General features: G+C 40.8%; 2 protein-coding genes across 6 annotated transcripts in view; both read left to right on the forward strand.

The window, feature by feature from the left end:
• Positions 1 to 6,578, forward strand: part of LOC122567545 (ataxin-10) — a 72,309-nt gene extending 65,731 nt beyond the window's left edge. Inside the window, exon 7 of the transcript XR_006316802.1 lies at positions 6,488 to 6,578. The gene's annotated coding sequence lies outside the window, so the exon portion shown is untranslated. The remainder of the gene's footprint in view (positions 1 to 6,487) is intronic.
• LOC122567549 (protein Wnt-7b) overlaps positions 1 to 18,427 on the forward strand; it is a 108,547-nt gene that overhangs the window by 50,673 nt on the left and 39,447 nt on the right. For all 5 annotated transcript variants that reach the window (XM_043726214.1, XM_043726213.1, XM_043726212.1 and 2 more), the window contains exon 2: positions 14,702 to 14,922. In XM_043726214.1, the coding sequence (XP_043582149.1) occupies positions 14,702 to 14,922 (221 nt within the window). The remainder of the gene's footprint in view (positions 1 to 14,701; positions 14,923 to 18,427) is intronic.

Here is an 18,427-nt window from a genome sequence, read left to right on the forward strand (position 1 = left end):
ATTAAAATTAGCATTATCCAAAGAGTACGTCAATCGACAAACGCTCGAATCGTTGAATTGGATACGACAAGCTGGATAACGAGGTCTAATTTGGATTTATATTTTTATTATTACGTTTTTACGTTTGTTAGTACGAGTACATATATCTTTTCTCATTGAAGCGTCAAAGTGTATCGCGTGAAACACCAAAGATGCATTCCTTTCCTCCGTTCGACGCTTGGGTTTCGAACAATCTAATCGTTGCGAGGCTTAATGGGCGATCACGGGCAAGGGTTAACGTCGAAGTAGATTAAGACGAGACAAAAAATTCCCGGTGCTTCTAATGCTTTCGATTCCTTCTACTTTTCTCTGAGAGGGTATAATATCCTGTCATCGTTGCCAGTAATTATCACGTTATTAAAGGTTTCGTTTTCTCTTAAGCTCTACCGTTCTAAATTCCACTACTCAGCGATATTAACATTACCGTACGAATCTCGCACCGATGACGTTGGAACCAGAAGCGTTATATTATTATAGGAAATACACGAAGAGGAAAACAATTCCTTGTTCTGCGCACGTATTACGAGAGATCGAAAAGTATGCCGTTGGAAAATTATAAAATTTTTAATCGTCTCGACGAATTACTGCGGTAATTCTCGTACCAACCGATTTTCCAACGTTTTACATTCCTAAATCTTCCTAAAAATAGAACCTAGTATCTTTTCTCTGAATCTCTCATCATGCGCAAAATTTTAAAACCGTTTTTATACTGTCCAAGAATTCGCTTGAAGAAGTATAAAATGGCACGAGGTATGGCAAAGTACCGAGATGTCCTTGACAGGAACCATCGGAGAGGATCCATATAAGAAAGCACGGTGGTTTGGAAAGGAGAACACGGTGAACGATGCTCGAGGAACGAAATCGACCGCGACGATAAGCGGCAATAAAGTAACGCGAGATAAGAACCTCTCGGGGACAGTAAATTTACCGACGGCGTCACGGCCGGATAGTCTGAATACCTGCGCACCAGTTAATGCCCGCTACACCTGTACATTGTATATCTCTCGGTGGCTGCGCACTTTTACGTCGCTCGTACCTGGAACAATGAATCTCTCGCGCGAACGTTTTCGTTCCAGCGGACTTACCAACGACTCACGATGGAGTGGTGACGTAATTGAAGCAACAGGTGCTTATACGGACACGGTTGCGCGTGGTCAAGATTTTTCTTGTACTCTAGACGTCCGTTAGGAACGCGCAAGTTCCCTGTTCCCTGTTCCCTCTTTTATATAAAGTACTTAATCTGTTAAGCGTACAATGTACAAGAAATGTGTATATAAGTCGGAGTTTCGAAGATAAATGACCGAATAGTAGGTAATGGTATGCTCTATAAATATGAGTAAGGCGTAGTAACCCTTCTGTAATCAGGACGTAAGATAGCGATAAAATGCACAGAGCCAAGTAATTAACAAGATAAATGTTTGGAATGTAAATAGAAGCCGGAAGCCGTCCTAAACGGGAAGCCAAGAATTACGATAAATAATAACGACCACAAATTTTCAGACCAGTTTCCTAGATTTACAACGGTACATTTTTCAGGATTTCGATCATTTTCCATCGTATATTTTTTCCTGTATATTTCTCTTTAAGCCTTGCAGTCATCGACGATCTTCTCGGTTAAATTCCTCTAGGATGGGCAAAAAACGACGGCAGGCACGATAAATCAATCGTAGGAACCGTGTGTAACGATCTTATGGTCGTGTGCGCCGATGCTTAATGATTCCTTATCCGGCCACTTAAGCGACACCCGGTGACAGAAAAATGGATCCTCCTGAATATCATTAAAACGCTCGGTGGCACAGCGAATGCTCGCACGATTTCCTCGCCGTCTGCATACGCGCGAACGCACACGTGCGTCGACTCTGCCCGAGCAGAAGGCTCTCGGTTACGTATCTGGAAGTCGAGATCGCGAGTCGTGAATCTGCGAACTAGATAAGGGGATGATGCATAGCTTCGTTGTTAGAACGGCAACCGGTTCGCTCGGCGACGATGACGAAACGCTTTGCCCGTGGAAACGGTAACGCGCAGTTTCCAACGCGTTTTTCTCATTGTTCTCTTTCGCCTTAGCGTTCCGCGTCCCGTATTTCGAAATAGCAATTTTCGTCGATCGTACGTATAATTTTACAAATAAGTTTGCCAGTTGCGTCAAATTCCAGCTACTTTCGAGACTAATTAACATCGTCGTTTCTCCAACGCTGTACGGTAATCGAAAGCGCCCAAGCACAACGATCCAGTAGTATATGTCTCACACCCTAATTTCAATTCAATCCTTTACCTCTATGTTTATCAATTATTTTATACATTAATTATCCATCTCGTTTATTTTCCCACTGGCTCGATTTACTTTTCAATTAATTTAATTAAGAAGAGATAGAAACGAAATAATCGATGTTTGCCTTGTTTCATCGTTGATAGAACAGAGAGGACAGGAAAATAACACGGTTTCCCAACAGGAACACGCATGGTCGCCAGTCAATTTCCGTGATTCTCTTACGCTTAAATCTCGTTACCCTATCTGGCTACACGACTGCGCTCGGACACGAAACTTGGATTCTTTCTATTAGTCGGGCATTTTTTCCGCCTCTGTCTCTGGCCAAAGCACGAGTACGAGCACGTGTCGCAAAACTTTTTTCTACATCTCTACCAATTACCTGGAATTCGATATTCCCATTTTCAGCCATTCCGTTACGCGAGCTCTCGCAGAAACGTTTCATTAAACAGGGAAAAATGAGCGAAACGACACGACGACGATCAACACGAGTGCCATTACTTATATACTGTTAGCTAGCTCGCTAAGCAAGATTGTATCTAGCCATTGAATCATTGGCGTGCTCGTATCGAATGGTATAATTAACAGAGTTGCTACTGGTTTCTCGATCTTTCTACTTGCTGAGTGCACGTACGATGGAGAACGTTTTAGAAACACGGAGATCCTTGCGAGTAACATACAGTTACTCTCAAAAGCATACTTGACGTGTTTTCAGTGACAAAATTTGATTATGCCAATATACCCGAATTAATCATGAAAAAATTAGATCGACGTTGTTTTGCTGAAATGCCATTTATTGCGCTTAAAAAATTTACATCCCTGTGGGCTTGATATATTTTTATATAAAACATTGTGATATAAGTTAGTCGAGATTGTGCTGAATTGTTCCGATTATGCAAGATTGAAACCAGTTACGGTACAATTTTTCAACAAAATTTATAACAAAACATTCTGGAAAAATGATTTATCCTCGAAGAGTAGGCTATAAATAGATTTTAGAATATAAATCAGATACTGCGATATATTTATACTCTTTACTAATATTCATGTATCGTTGCTATAAATTGGCTAAAATGACCAGATATGTACTTACGAATGGTAGTGCACGTGATCACATAATCAAATTTTCTTACTGTTGGAGAACTTTTGCAAGTAACTGTACGTACAACTCAGCTACTGTTTAGTCAGATTGGATAACGAAATTCAAAGAGTTTCTATCTGAAGCTTTTATCTTAAGTAGCGTCTAATATCGAACGATATTAGTAGATATGGTTGTAGGATTGCATGAGAAAATAGCTAATCATAAATGTTTCGCTCTCTGCAACGTATTATTCTCATAATTTCCAAGTACAAATTGGAGTATTCTGTGGAGAAATTTGATAATAATATTGTTAGTTAGTTATTGAATGATCGAGCAGCCGAGCAACGAGTGTGCACATTGGTAATCGATTGTACAATTCGGAGCAGAAGAATGTTGGGTAATAACGATGATAAGAATGTTAAAGCCTTAGTTCGGGTTTGTCGTAATAAGCGCCGTTGCTGCTTTTGGTAGAAGGTCTAAAATGCATTGATTCTAAAACGAGTAGATCATTTTTAATCTATATCGACACTTTGTAAAAGTGTTGATTTCAAATATTCTTTGAAGCGTTACTAACGAGATAACGAAAGAAAAAAGACTACGCGTATAAGAAGATAATTTTATAAATTGCCGTATCAGATGGTATTAAATTTATAAAAATTTCATTTTATTTTAATTCCAAAAAGTTTACGATTTAATTTTCATGGATTTTACGATAGATTTATATATATATATTGTATTTTCAGACAAATAAAAATATTATACATAAAATATGCTATAAAATCAATGAAACAAAAATCTCTATCTTCCACAGTAAATTTTGTAGTAGAATTTTAGAATCAATCTATTCTAAATTCTCTTCTTTTTTTTTTCAAAGTTGGTCAAATTTATTTTTGATACTAGTTAGAAGCATTCGCAAAATGTGAAAGAACGGATGCCGGAAAACACAACTCCAGGGATGATCGACGTAATGAGATTCAATCGGTCGCGTTTACACGTGTTACCATGCAAATACTTTCCGGTAAACTTGTACAGTTATCGGCTAACATTCAGACCTATGGCAGAAGAATTCCTATAGTATCGCCTAACGTTATCGAGATATCATCGAAGGAGACTGGTGAAGCGAGCATAACTGATTCCGCGTGTGTTATTCCAACGATTCCGTACGCTGTATACTGTCACTTGACTCAAACGACAAGCTTCGCTGAAAATTCCATTTCCATAAACGCAACATCGGTAAATAGCTAATAGATTAGCGTTAGGGAAAATTAATGCGATGTGGAGAATTCTTTCATCAGAATTATTACGATTCGAAGCGACAATTTATTTCTATAATATAATCGTTTCTATCACTGCGTTCATCAACGTTAAATCATTTTTCTACGTTTCGATGAGTAGAAAGCGATAATGTTTCGTACTTCGATAAAAATATTTTCCCATTAAAGTTACAGTTTTAGTCAAAGTTGGTGTCACATGAAATTCGTAGAAACAGAAACAAAGATTGTGTTATCGTTGCGGCAATTTGCGAGAGGAACAAGTAAAGAATAATTTTTTCTTTAATTCTTTCTACTTTGAAAATTTAAAACGATCTACAATTTGGAAAAAGGAATATAACTTGTTTCGCCGCGAAGAACGACGATATTCTGAAAGTACTTATTCTTCGTTAGGATTATGAAAATTAAGCAAAGATTCGTACGATGCACAATTTTCAGAGGAAGAGATAAAAATTACGCCATCATGGGCATTTCTAGAAAAATTTGGCAGACAACTTGGCCGATAGATATTGAAATCAGACAACATTCGACGAACGTGCGCGTGTAATGTCGTAGACCACGACATAACGGAGACAGTCAAGATAATGAGAATGCACCCTAATGCAAACAGTTAGCTGGTAACCTTTGGTGAGCAGGATGTACATGCGAATACATAGTTGGCTAACGACGGCAATCTGCGATTTTATAGTAATAGTCCGTGACGCGATGGTGACTGCAGTGCCTGCTGTATCGTCAATAATCGAGACTTCCGGGTGTAAGCTGTGCCTATTTGGAAAATGATTGCGACGTTACGCGCATAATTAACGTTGCGAGAAACTTCTAAGCAAATGCTTTACCTAGTTTTATTTGCATTTATCAACACTGCTATGGCACAGCTAACGCACGTTTCTGTTTAATTCCCAAATTAATTAACGAATCGCCTGATTTTATGTCGTTCCCATAAAATTCTTCAGTTTTTTTACGATTTCTTCGATTCGCTATTTTTTATGAAAATATTGTCCTCTATTATTTATAATACAAATTTATAAAGATATATAATTAAATGGCTAAATCGTCGACCGTATATTCGACGATCTTTGAACCGTTGAAGCTTAAGAACCACTTCATAACATATCAGATTTTATTATATCAAGCATTAACGTCCAGGTAGTATCATGCATCACTCTAGGGATTTACGTCAACCACGACGAATTCTCTTGTCGATGGCGAAGCTGCCAGTGATTTTCGTTTGAAAAATGCCCTATCTGAAAACCTTGACAATTTCCTGACACCCGTTTAAGCACTAAATAGATGTGACGCGGATTAAGCACACGAGAGACCTCTTGAAAAAACGTCGATTTCTATCTTTCCATGGTTTGATCCCATCAACTAGAACTTGAATATAATCTCTCGGTTAATTCCATTACGCAATTCCATTGCATTATGAAATTCTCAAGTTGTATATCTGTCAGAAGATATTTGTATATTACAGTAACTTTCCATACTTCTAATACCTTGCCATTAATGTTTAAATTATTAAAAAAAGAAAATTCGAAAAATATTTTTACGTGTCACACAATCGCATCTTCCGATGTTTTAAATATTTGCTCGTTTATTCGGAAAAGATATTACGAATTATGTTCGAAAACATACAAAGTAAATGTACAAAGTATTCCTACAATTTTTATATTTTTTAACGATATCGATATTCATATTTACGATATTCCAAAACACACGAACTAGTCCTACTACGTACAAATAATTCGTTCCAACGTCATAAAACGTCAACAGGAAATAAATTCATGAAACATTTCCATATTTTTATATTCCATTATTTTCTAATACTTTCAGAACGTAATTATTCATTCACGTCTAATGGCTACAACGTAATAACACACCGATAGAAGAACATTCATTTCGACGAGAATCTCTCAATCTAGACCGACCATCGAACGATCCTTCATCCGCGCGGTTAATAGAATCGATTTTCTAGTCGTAGACAGAGCGCGGCAAAAACTTGGTTTGCCGAAGAGCGACTCGTCCAACGAGGACTACTGTATAATTTCGTGGAAAAAAAATGGCTCCCCGTAGATCATTCCATTACTCTAACGAGTACCAGTTAGCGACCGTTCGAAGACGCGTGCTCCATAGATCAAAACGAAAGAAGCAGAGAGAAAAAAGGAGAGGAGGAGGGAGAAAAAGAGAAGAAACCTCTGCTGGAAGCAGCATAAAAATTCCCTGGATCGATCGTCGCTTTGGAATTTCATGAGACGAGGGCTCGAGATTAATGATGTACCGAAAGCTCGATGACGAGGAATTTAGAAACCAATTGTAATGCGCGAAGCTCGATTATTTTAAAAAGTAGAAACGTTATTAGTACATTTTATACTCTTTATTTAGTATTATATATTTTTTTCTTTTTTTTTTTTTTTTTGAAATGTTTACGATATTTGTTATCCATCGAGGTAACGAGGAAATCAGGTTCGATCAATTGAAGATGGTGTATTAGGAAAATTTGTAATTTTACGTGCGACAAGTAATCGCTGCGAATTGTTATACAATTATGGAAAATTTGAAAATACAAAAGTGTCCAAAATGCGAGTAATACGCAAAAATATCGTTAAGTAGTCATAAAGTAATCGTTATAATACTTGATAGACAAGTAAACTCTGCTCCAAACGCCGCCATAAGAACACGAATTTACATAAATATCCGTAGTTTACTTATTCCAATTATGACTATATATTTCTGAAAAAATAGAAACTTGGGAAATTTTATCGTGAAATTGCCACGAGAAACGACGTGGATTGTTAACGAGCCGAAGCATTCTTGCTAAATGCAAATTCCGAAAGATTTCTCGACAAAGCATCTTGGTTACTAGATTACAATAATCATCGGTAATTGCAACAAACAACGACGTATGTTGCACGTTTTACAGTCAAAGAAGGCCACCCCGGAGTTCTTCTGTTCACACCAGCCTACACTTATCTTATTTACGCGTTTAGCCCGCTGCATTTTGCCTCGGCCATTGAATTCCACGGAAAGCTGATTTAAATATAAATCATATTAAGATCGACCGATCCGAGCTTTACGATCACAAATTACAACGAATCACAGCCAAAGCAGCCGGTTAATAGGGGTTTAACTCTCAATGTAATTACGATGTGCTAAAAAGAAGTAATCAACCACGGCAATGGTGTGTATCGTAAACGATATATACCTGCGGGGCACGTACCTCCGGGTATTTCTTTTTAATGCTATCTGCCAGTACCCTATCGCTATTCTTACAGCGTAAGTTAATGTCTAACTAACTAGATACGGCTGGTTTAAGTGATTCGTTCGTTAAACGAAACCCTGTTATTAGATAGAGATCGCTTTAATTGGAAAAAAGGTCAGTTGATTGACTAGCGAAAGAATTTAATTGAAAGAAGGTATTACAATCGTAGAACTACTAGGCGAGGGGAACAAGAAGAGGTGAAATGGGGATTTAAAAGAAGAGATGATTTTTGATGGGGTTGCGCGATAACGAGTGGAACGTATTATTCAGTTTCTTACCCTACTCGGTGAATTGCTCAGAAACTCGAGTTTCTCAAGTATAATAACGATTTCAGTCTTGTAATAAAATATCTTTGAGAGACGTTATATATCGTACGTGTACGTATATAATCGACGATAGGTGTCATTGTATACACGTGTGAAAGACCCAAAGCGTACGACGTTGAAGGAGCTTGAAAAATAATAATAAAGAACGATGTCAAAAAGTAAAGATACAACAGGTATAGCAAGTAATCGCGGAAGCTTTTGCTAAGCTGAAAAGCCAAACATTCGGAAATTAATAACTTTCGAAATTTACAACTTGGAGAAGCTAAAAGTCTAGAAATTAAAAAATCTGAAGATGGAAGACCGAAAGAATTCACGTGGCCAAAATCCTACCGTTTACTCGAGGCAAGAGAGCAATAACCAGACCGAATGATCGATGATCAGAGAAAATACGGGGAAGCGGAAGTAGCGGAGCATGACCGTCAAAGCATCGGAGCAGCAGAAGAAGAAAAAGAAGCAAAGTGCGAAGAATGTGTTCGTAAAACACTACTTCCACGGAAACCGGAGATTCTCGAAACGTCGATGATAAACGTTATTGGGAGAGCAGCTGCTCTCGCGAAACGTCGGTGGAAAAGATTTCGCTCCGGGCGGTGCTATTGGCGCGAAGATCGAGAGGAAAGTTGCGTATAATGATCGATCGGAGACGAGAAGGGGCGTCGAATGACGTTGGCTCGCGCGAGGACTTTCGAGGATACGCTCGACACCATGAAAGGCATTTTAACGGTAGCCTGTGAAGAGAGCATTATGTAAAGTGGCGCGAGCCCGATCATTTCCATCGATTTCCCTGACTTTTGCTCGTTGCCGGACAATCTGTTTCGCTCGCTGGTCGCTTGGAATTACGATTGCCTCTCGTTTCTCGCTGTATCTGTACATCGGCCGAGCCGTGATAATGAGTTGCGAGCTCGATACTCGTGTTCTGGGTAATAAGGAATCACCGATGGCACTGGCTTTATTGAAACGGAGGTGCACGTGCTTATTGTGACTGGAAAGAGGCTTGAGATTATGCGTTCTTGGAAGGTTCGTTGGACTCGTCCAATATTTCCGAGCGAAGTTCTGTCGATTTTGGTATGGATGATGCGAGAACGTTAAGCCGAATTTACGCTGTTTCGCTTTCGAAGAACACGGAAGACGAACGACGCTTTCACGCGCGTTTCGTCCGCGTATCGATTACAGAAGGAATTATATTTTAATGTCTAGTAACGATCAGCTTTCGCACGAAGAAGATGCTACTGTTGGAATCTATATTTTAGCTTGTAATTTGCAGAGTTGCTTCGTTCTTTTGAAATATCTTAGGCTTTACATACCAACATACGTAGGCTCCAACATACGTAGATAGTCATAGAATCGAAGAAATTCAAGTCCGCGATGAGAAGGAACTATGGTAAGGGCATCTTGATAAAAATCGGCGAGGTGCACAATGGCGAAGATGCTTGTTGCAAATAACGCGCCATTAGCCTCCGTATGAGCAGGGCGTAATGTTATACATTACACGCTAATGGGTACGTATGTATCGCTGCCGAGCACACGCACACGGGTCCGTTGTTCTCGGTCGCCTGGTCGGCATACTAAACGCGTCGTACAGCGGCACGAAATTCTCTGAAAGAGAACCAAACTCGCGAGATGCGAAATCTGTGTCACCGCATCTGTTCAAGCAGAATACTCCTTCGTAAAAGGATATAACGAAACTCTCGTCCGATTCTCGTTGTAGGAAAAGCCTCGGTCGCTCGAACATATTACCAGATTTGGCGAGTGTCGATCGGAGTTTACCAGGAATAGAAAACGAAGGCGGTTAAGCGTAAAGAAAAATCTCAGTGGCGTTTGATTTTTTTTCGAGTTATGGATTATAGGAAACGAGGAAAATTTAGTATTACGTACTTCGTATATGAATGATACTATTAGAAAACGTATAACTCGCTATAACGATAACCGATAGAACAGGTTATTTCTGGAAAGTAATATATTTTTTAAAAATACATTTCGTATCGTCGTAGTTGATGCAACTCTTCGACGTATTTCTTCCGATTTTGGACTATAAAACGAAGTAACAAGGTATCTTGAGCCTGATTGTACGGATTTAAGAAAGAGGGATTCAAATTCGATTCAAACGCTATTTGAATGATCGCGACGCGCTTTGAAAAGAAAGACAAAACCATCGAAAGATAAAAAAACGTTGAAATTACAATTAGGAAGAATATTTACGAGTTCGTGGTGTGCAATCCCATCGAGCGAGAAATTTAATGACGCCGAGGTGATTTTAAATGGAAGCGTAAGAGCTTTCGAGTAATTACATTAGAGTAGACGGTAATTACTCGGTTCGCAGCTGAGACGAATGAATAATTAGTATCAGCATGACTCTCTCGTTGAAAACATGCCCTAAAGGCCCTGCAACGTTAAGCGTTTCTAATTAGAGATAACAAATGACGTAACGAACGTGTAATAAACTACGCGAGCGAGTTCCTCTTGCTTTTCACGCCCTTGTACTTTTGCAAAATTTAGTCGGATCGTTTCCGATCGAACTGTCGTGCAACGTCGTCAACTTCGACTTTACGAATTTTTTATTATTTTTACCGAATTAATTCGCTTAATAACATACTACGGTAACAATTGCGTGGTTCTTTCAAAATTTCTACGTCTACGCAGTATCGTAATTTTCGAATTATAACGCATAATTGTGTATCGATCTCGAATAAACTTTACGTTAATTTTTCCCAAACGTTCTACATATTCTTAAAGATCATTAAAAACTAAAAACAATGAAAGAAACTAAAACCCTCCGTTTTGACAAGTTGACGTCCCCACGCAACGTTAACCACAACGTTACTGCAGCACGGACGGTGAACACGACGTTCGACCGTGAAATACCAAGAAAACAAGCCGAAAACCAACAGCATCCTGCGCATCTACGTAGATCCAAACGTATCCACGATCCTCGACATCAGTACCCCTAACGCGGAACGTCTTCACCGAGACGTGCGTCCGCGATTATGTCTTCCCGGTCGACGAAAATCACGAAATACGCGCGTCGTAGATTCGCCGCCCATAGCGTCGACTCGTATTTATCGTTCGCCAGGGAGAATAGAAAAAAAAATACAAGGGAGAGAAAGAACGAAACACTGCCGAGGCTACCTCTCTCGCCGACTCGCTTTCGCACGGCACGCGGCCATGGCAGCTTCTCACGTTCATCAGGACACCCTGTAGATCGTTCCACGTGGTGAGTTTCGGCCACCGAGCGGCGCGATGCATTCCAATGCAAATAACTCTCGCCCCGGGGACACGGCGTAATCGTCGCAATTTCATGCTTCTCAGAAATGCAACCTGCCCACCCCCTGGCCCCTGAAACCTCTCTTTCCATCTGAACGAACGGTGTCGAGGGCCCGCCGGTCTCTCTCCAACGATCATCTCTCTCTCGTGTATGTCGCTGTCGATAAACTACCCCTTCTTGAATCATGGTATTTGCACGTTCATATACACAGTGGGCGCAAATTCCTAGCACGAACAAAGATTCTGTGGTTCGAGATGAGACGCAAACGAACAATAACGAAATTACTTTGAACGTTTCGGCGACGAGAGAGTCGAAAAAATCGAGATCGCGGCATTTTCGACTTATTTTCGCGCGTGAACAGCCATTTCCCAATTATCCGCTTCTATCTACCGCTTGTGTCCTCTATTTTGAATCATAGAAGCCTGTTGCTCCGCTTATACGGCGAATTTAAGCCCACTGTGTACTTTGACGAAACAACGAGACGACAACCGGCAACGTACGACATTTATTTATGACTGTTTATGGAAGCAGGATCTACGCCCCTTGCGTGGATCGATGAGTCGCAACGCCGCGGGGCTGTTTGAATTCGGCGCTCTTTTTTCCGTCGCCGGATCCCGAACGATCGCGATGATGGATAGTCGGGAGCGGTTGGTTTTAACACTTGCCGAGAGGGCTGTGTTTAAGGCTAATTTGAAGCCGGGTTTCGAAAGCGACTCGGGGTAGCCGCGTACTTCTTTCAATGAGCGCGTGATACGGTCGAACGCTCGTGAAGCATAGAGCGAACATAAAAAGGAGTTTCTTTCCCCAACGGAGTTTTCCTGATTCTAACTTGATCTCTGGTCGATGGTTTAACGATATCGGATTGATTAGATGGTTCTATGATCTTTGTCGTTTGTAGGTAATTTTCGTAGTTTCCATCGCTAACGAAGTAAAATTTACGTTTTTGCGCTTATTAGATATTCATCGTTCATCTTCGTGTTTTAAAAAAAGAAAATATCGCACCGCCGTGATATTTAATGAATTGAACAAGAAACATTATCGAAATACTGAAACCACGAAATCGCAAAGCTTCGATACTAAATATAAAACCATCGATGTGCCAACGTATCGATAAAAATCATTTCCAAAATTACGGTACATTAACGAGCGTAACCCTTTGGGGCCATAAATATTTCAACCGCGCTGTTTCACCCATTTATACGTTTCCTGTTGTTGCCTGTTACGTAAATTCGTAACGACGTTGAATGAGAAAGGATTCACGGCGGAATGGTTCGCGCGTGTCCACGCTTTCTGGAAACGGCGTTCACTGCCACGAAAACGTTGACTTATGGGATGTAAATTACGCAATGGACCAGTAGGAGGTTGGGAGTATCGCGTTTCAGCTTGTCGGCAGGTAATCGTTTTTAGTATGCCGTGATCAGCCGCGCCTCGCAGGTTGCTCGTGAAGATGTCGAAATAAGGACCGGAATGACGGATGGGCATGAGATTTTCTTTTTTTAATGCCAACCAACGGATTATATAATGCTTGCCGGAGCATTTCGGTTCGATGATCGGTTAAATTAGATTAGATTCGGTTCCGCCGTAAGTGGATCGTCTAGCTGGAAATTACGACTGTCAGGTAGTTTTGGGAGACTGACGGCTGTGTTTTAGACCGAGAAACCGAAAAAATCTACCTCTTTAAAAAAAAAACTCGACGTAACTCGATCGATCAGGATTTATCGCGGACGCGCACGGTTTGCTGGTTTTCAGGTTGTTTCTGAACAGTTATGGAAGATCTAGTCGCAAAAGCTGTCGCCCGAAAGAAAATAAAACGCAGGATTCCTTACCGACATTACCAAAAGTTTCATCGAGCATCCAAAAACTGCCAATCAAACGAACGATTCGGTAAAAACTTCACGAACCTTATTGCACGTTTTCCAGGAAGACTTCTTCGGTCACGTTGAATCATGCAATACAGTGACCGTCGAGAATCCGCGAGTTTTTAGCAATCGACTGCAACGAAAAGCCGAATGGGGAAAGGAACGAGAAGAAGGCTCGTGCAAAAGGACTCGTGGCATTTAAAAAAGTCGTAATGTCGTTAATTTTAATATCGCCTTCGTCATACGCAGAACCAAATGTACCGTATATCATCGGAAACGAACGAAGCAACGCGACGACGACGACGACAACGAGAGAGCTTAAAATGCTAATGAACGGATCGGTTGGAACGGCCACGCTGTTCATTCCTCGTCGACACGCTCGTTCCGTACTTTCACACGTTCAAATTTATCGAGATTTAATTCGTCGTACGATCTGGTGGGCCCACTACCGGTCATCGTTTCTGGATCTCTCAATGTCGTTGTCGCGTTAAACGGTACACGAATTCGTTTGGAATCGATGGTAATTCGAAGACAACCATGAATATAATTTTTCAGAAATTCATTCGCCGAAGTATGTCGGACGAAAAGTTTATAAATTCTTCGTCGCGATTTTTTAAGGCGGGTTATTCGTTTTTATTTATTATTCGTTTCGAGAAGATATATTAAATTATGTTTGAAAGGACACGCGAACGATTTTCAGATAGAGCAACGAGTCTTGGAATAAGATGAATGTTTGTCAACGCTTATAAGCAGTTAGCATTGGTTCCGCTGCGAATAGACTCGCATCGTAATGAAATTCCTACAAAGACTCGTTAATAATGGTCCGATAGCTAAATGATAATTTAATATACGAGGAATTTATACAACGTTCTACACATGTGCGTAGTAATAAATAACCATTTTAATTTCACATTCGACAATTAGGATTCGAGGAATTAATTTTTTGAACCGTGCCGTGTTAATTAGGAAGAACGATTCCGATGCGATAAAATATCGTCGTGAAAACCCATTAAACGGTTGATCGGAATAGGTTTTTGCGGTTCGATTAGAAGATACGTTAAAAAGGGGTGGAGCGTATTTGGTACCAGGGTGGTCCGAAGGAAGTGCTTAACAAATCGTAATATTTAACACGCTCTTCTTTACTTTTTAATTTATCGAATTGATCGCTATTTTAAATGGTTCGATCGATAGAAAACACTTTGGAAAGAAACGAAATGTGTTTGGTTGCGGGCTTTCCAAATCCCAAGAAACTTCTTAAAATCTTGCATTTAATTTCACGGTATAGTTTTTCAGCGATTTAACTAGAGGATGCATTGACAGAGGGTGAAACGTGTTTGGTTGCAGGGTGGTCGGAGCAGTGGTGGTTGGGGCGGCCGTCTGCGGGCGTATTCCCGGACTGGCTAAGAGTCAACGGGAGCAGTGCAGAAAAGCGCCGCACGCGATGCCTGCGGTGGGCGAGGGCGCGGAGCTTGGACTTCGCGAATGCCGACATCAGTTCAGACATCACCGATGGAACTGTTCCCACGTGGCGAACGATCAGGTCTTCGGCCACGTGGTCGTAGTAGGTAAGGATTGTCCTGTCACCGCGGCCGGCCCGCTATTTATTATACAAGGGGGCCGGCGCGTTTAACGCGACCCTGCACCGCGCTGCGTTCAACGCGCTCTAAAAGGCCGTGCAAGCGGTAATGGATGCGAATGTCTCTGGTATTTCGAGCGCGGTGCCGCCTTGCTGCGCGTGATGGATTTTACCTTTCGTACACGTACAAACGCGCACCATTATTCTTTCGACTATTGAAAATTTGAAAAAATGTCCTATACGAAAGCTGTTTTATCTTGTGGAGAAAACTCGATGGAGCGTTGAATTTTTCTTTGTTGTTATTTTCTGAGATTTTAACATTCGCGTCATTTTTTTTCAACGAACGTACCTTATCGTATACTTGAAGAAGAATTCAACGGTTCGCGTAACGAATATGTTAGGACAACGGTTTGCCGGATTTGCTATCAATGAAAGGGTTAAATGTTCCATTTTAGACCGTAACATTATTGGTCCCTCGTAAGCATTCTGTAGACTTCATTTTTACAGATACGTCGAGGTTACTAATCTTCGAGATGTGTCGCTATTCGAGTAAATCAACGATATACGTATAATCTACGAATAATTGCTATTCTTTATCGAAAGATGCTCGAACAAAGACGGTATTTCGTGTGAAATTTCGCAATTCCACGAGAGACCACTGTTTTAGGCCGGAGAAACGACGAGGAACGACTTTTAATTTCCAACGAAATAATCCCTACTCGGCGTAACATTAATTTCCACTATCGGGATTCCAGTTCATCTGCATACGTATGGGAAAGTGTTTCCACGGGAACGCATATAAATGAAACTTGAGAAATCAATTTAGTGCCGTTATCCAAAGAAGCCTGCTGCTTCTGATAATTTTCAATTGTCGGTGTTAAGCCGTTTGATCGAACCGTATGCGTGCACGCGCGTATTAATTACAAAACTAAAAAAGATAAACTAGAAAAGATAAACGACCATAATGTCAAACCCCTATTTTATTAGGCAGCTAGAACTCTATCCTACCAATGGTCTTTTCATTAAGAATTTCCAAACTCTATCGCGGACCTGTTAATTTACATTTTACCGCGAGACCTGCCACTTAATCATCCACTATTGGAATCGCGTTAATAAGTCTTTCGGATGTCGAACGTTCCCACGACGAAATTATTGGAATTCGACGTGGATTTCGCGTAGTTGTACGTTCCCATCGATAAAGAAAGTTTGGAGGAAAGATTTCAATTTCTCGAACGGAGAAATATTTTTAGATTTGTCAGATTATCTTTGAAAGGTTCTTAAGAATTTACGACTAGCTATACGTACGATCTGAACTTACTAATTAATCAACGACATATCTCTTTCTACAATAAATCTTCTCTAAATGTTAGTTTCAACTTTTTCAATTTCTTACCAAATTTCTTTCTTATCAAATTCTGTTTTTCGTATTTCTACAGTCTTGTGCTATTTTTAATTCTCCTATCGTTATATTCTTTCGATTGTTCCTGTCTCTTCAGTTTTTACAAGATTTACGAAGAATCTAACGTGAGCAAAGAAAACGATCTATAGCAATTCCATTTTGTCGACTATTCTAATTCAATCCTTTTCCAAGGATACTATTTCATATTCGATTCGCGTTGATCTTTCGTCGGCTAAATAATCCAAACAATGTGGTTAATATAATTTTCTTAGGCTAATATAACAGAGAAACCACGACGAAATAAGTTTATGCCTGTTAAATCGACGTTTCTCCGTTCTTTACGATGTCGAGTTTACCTCGAATCCCGCTGCGCTCCTTGTATAGGGAAGATAAATTACAATGGGTGCACATCCTGCGGCATAAACTTGAAATTCTTTATCACAAACGCGCCGCAATATGTAGTTTTCTCCTTCGAGCATAATTGTAATTTGTTTCCGTCTTTTTAGAAAACCGGATGACTCGACACGTTTGCCACCACCTTTTGTGAGATGTACAAACGACTTCGAGTGACATAGCATGAGAAAGAGGTTTCTATTTCTTCTCGTCTGATCTTTCTATTCTTCGCTTCTCAACCTCGACGTAGACAAATCATCGACCTATCGCCTTTAACAAATAGCCAAACTTTCTTAAACTATTCCAACTATAAACATCGCCGATTCGCTGGAAATTAATACGAGATAGAAAATTACCGAACTATTTAGCGACATTTCTTCTTTTAATTAATTAACTTTTTCTCTTAAGTGCAGCTTCTCTTTTTATAACTTTGCCAATATCTTCCGAGCTTCGAAAAGCTTTCACAAAATATCTTATGTATCGTGCCGGACAACGTTATTCGTTATTTCGTGATCGGCGTCTTGCCATCGTAAAAAATAATTCGCTTCCGGAATCGACTGTTACAGATATCTGAAGCCTGACGGCATCTCAAATACGTCGCTCTTCTAACGAACCAACGAAATGTAACTCCGCCTCGCGACATAAAACCCATCTCTGCCCTCCCATCTCACGAAGCGACCTCGAACATACTCGAAAATCTCCAACCTCGGGAACATCTTTTATCTCCCAATTCTCTCAATCCTCTGTCTCGGCAGCAGTTCACGAGACACGATAACAATGGTCACGCGGAAACGACGATTCCCGCAGTGAGACAGAAATCCACGGTTGAAAGCTCCAAATTAAGGAGGCGACGTGTAATGGGTGCTGTTGGTGGACGTCGGGTAGCCGTTCCGAGGTCGGCATCGCGAACATTTTTACGAGGATTAGGCGTATATTCGCGGAGAGGACAGGACGAGATAGAGAAACGGTGGCTCGCGGTAGCGTGGATTTTATCGGCGTGGAAATCGACGAAACGGCCACGAGTACGGGGTAGACGGCTGCTACACCCACAAGCGTGCGGCCGTATGCGTTAGAAGCGGGTCCGGTTTCTCGTGTTACCGTTTCGTGATGCTGCCTGCTGCCCGGCAGCCGCATAATACGCGTATAACTTATGCCTGGCCCGCAGAGGGAACGTCGACGCGCAACCTTGTGCAGAGGCCTCCTCTCTCCCTCTCTTCTCTCTCTCTCTCTCTCTCTCTCTTTCTTCTCCTCTCTTCTCTTCTCTTGATGAAAAAAGAAAATAAGTATGAAAAAGCGGCGCGCAGGATGCATCCATGGCCGCCCACGCGCGAACTTAACAAATTTCAGCTGGACACGTGGGAAAGGTTTCGATCTCTGCGCCCGCCGCCGTGGTTAGGCTGATGGCTGTCGCGAGGATCTCTGATTTGGTGTACGGCTTGAGTTGTTCGTTTAAACGTGGCCTGTACGTTGAAAAGTGAAAGAGAGGAGAATCTCTGTTTCTTCGAATTAGTGTTTCCAGTTCTTCTTCCGACTTTTTTTTTTCAATGTACGCAATTACCGTAGATTTTTGCAAAACGGACGTTAAATATCGTACCAGAGTGTCGTTAGTCGTTCGCTGAAATCCAAATTCGCTTTAATCCAATAGATTAAATTCACGGTAGCTTAATTCGCTATATCGAGTACAATTTTGTTCGTACAACTG

This window comes from Bombus pyrosoma, linkage group LG5 (genome assembly GCF_014825855.1).
Source record: "Bombus pyrosoma isolate SC7728 linkage group LG5, ASM1482585v1, whole genome shotgun sequence".
Classification (NCBI taxonomy): Eukaryota; Metazoa; Arthropoda; class Insecta; order Hymenoptera; family Apidae; genus Bombus; species Bombus pyrosoma.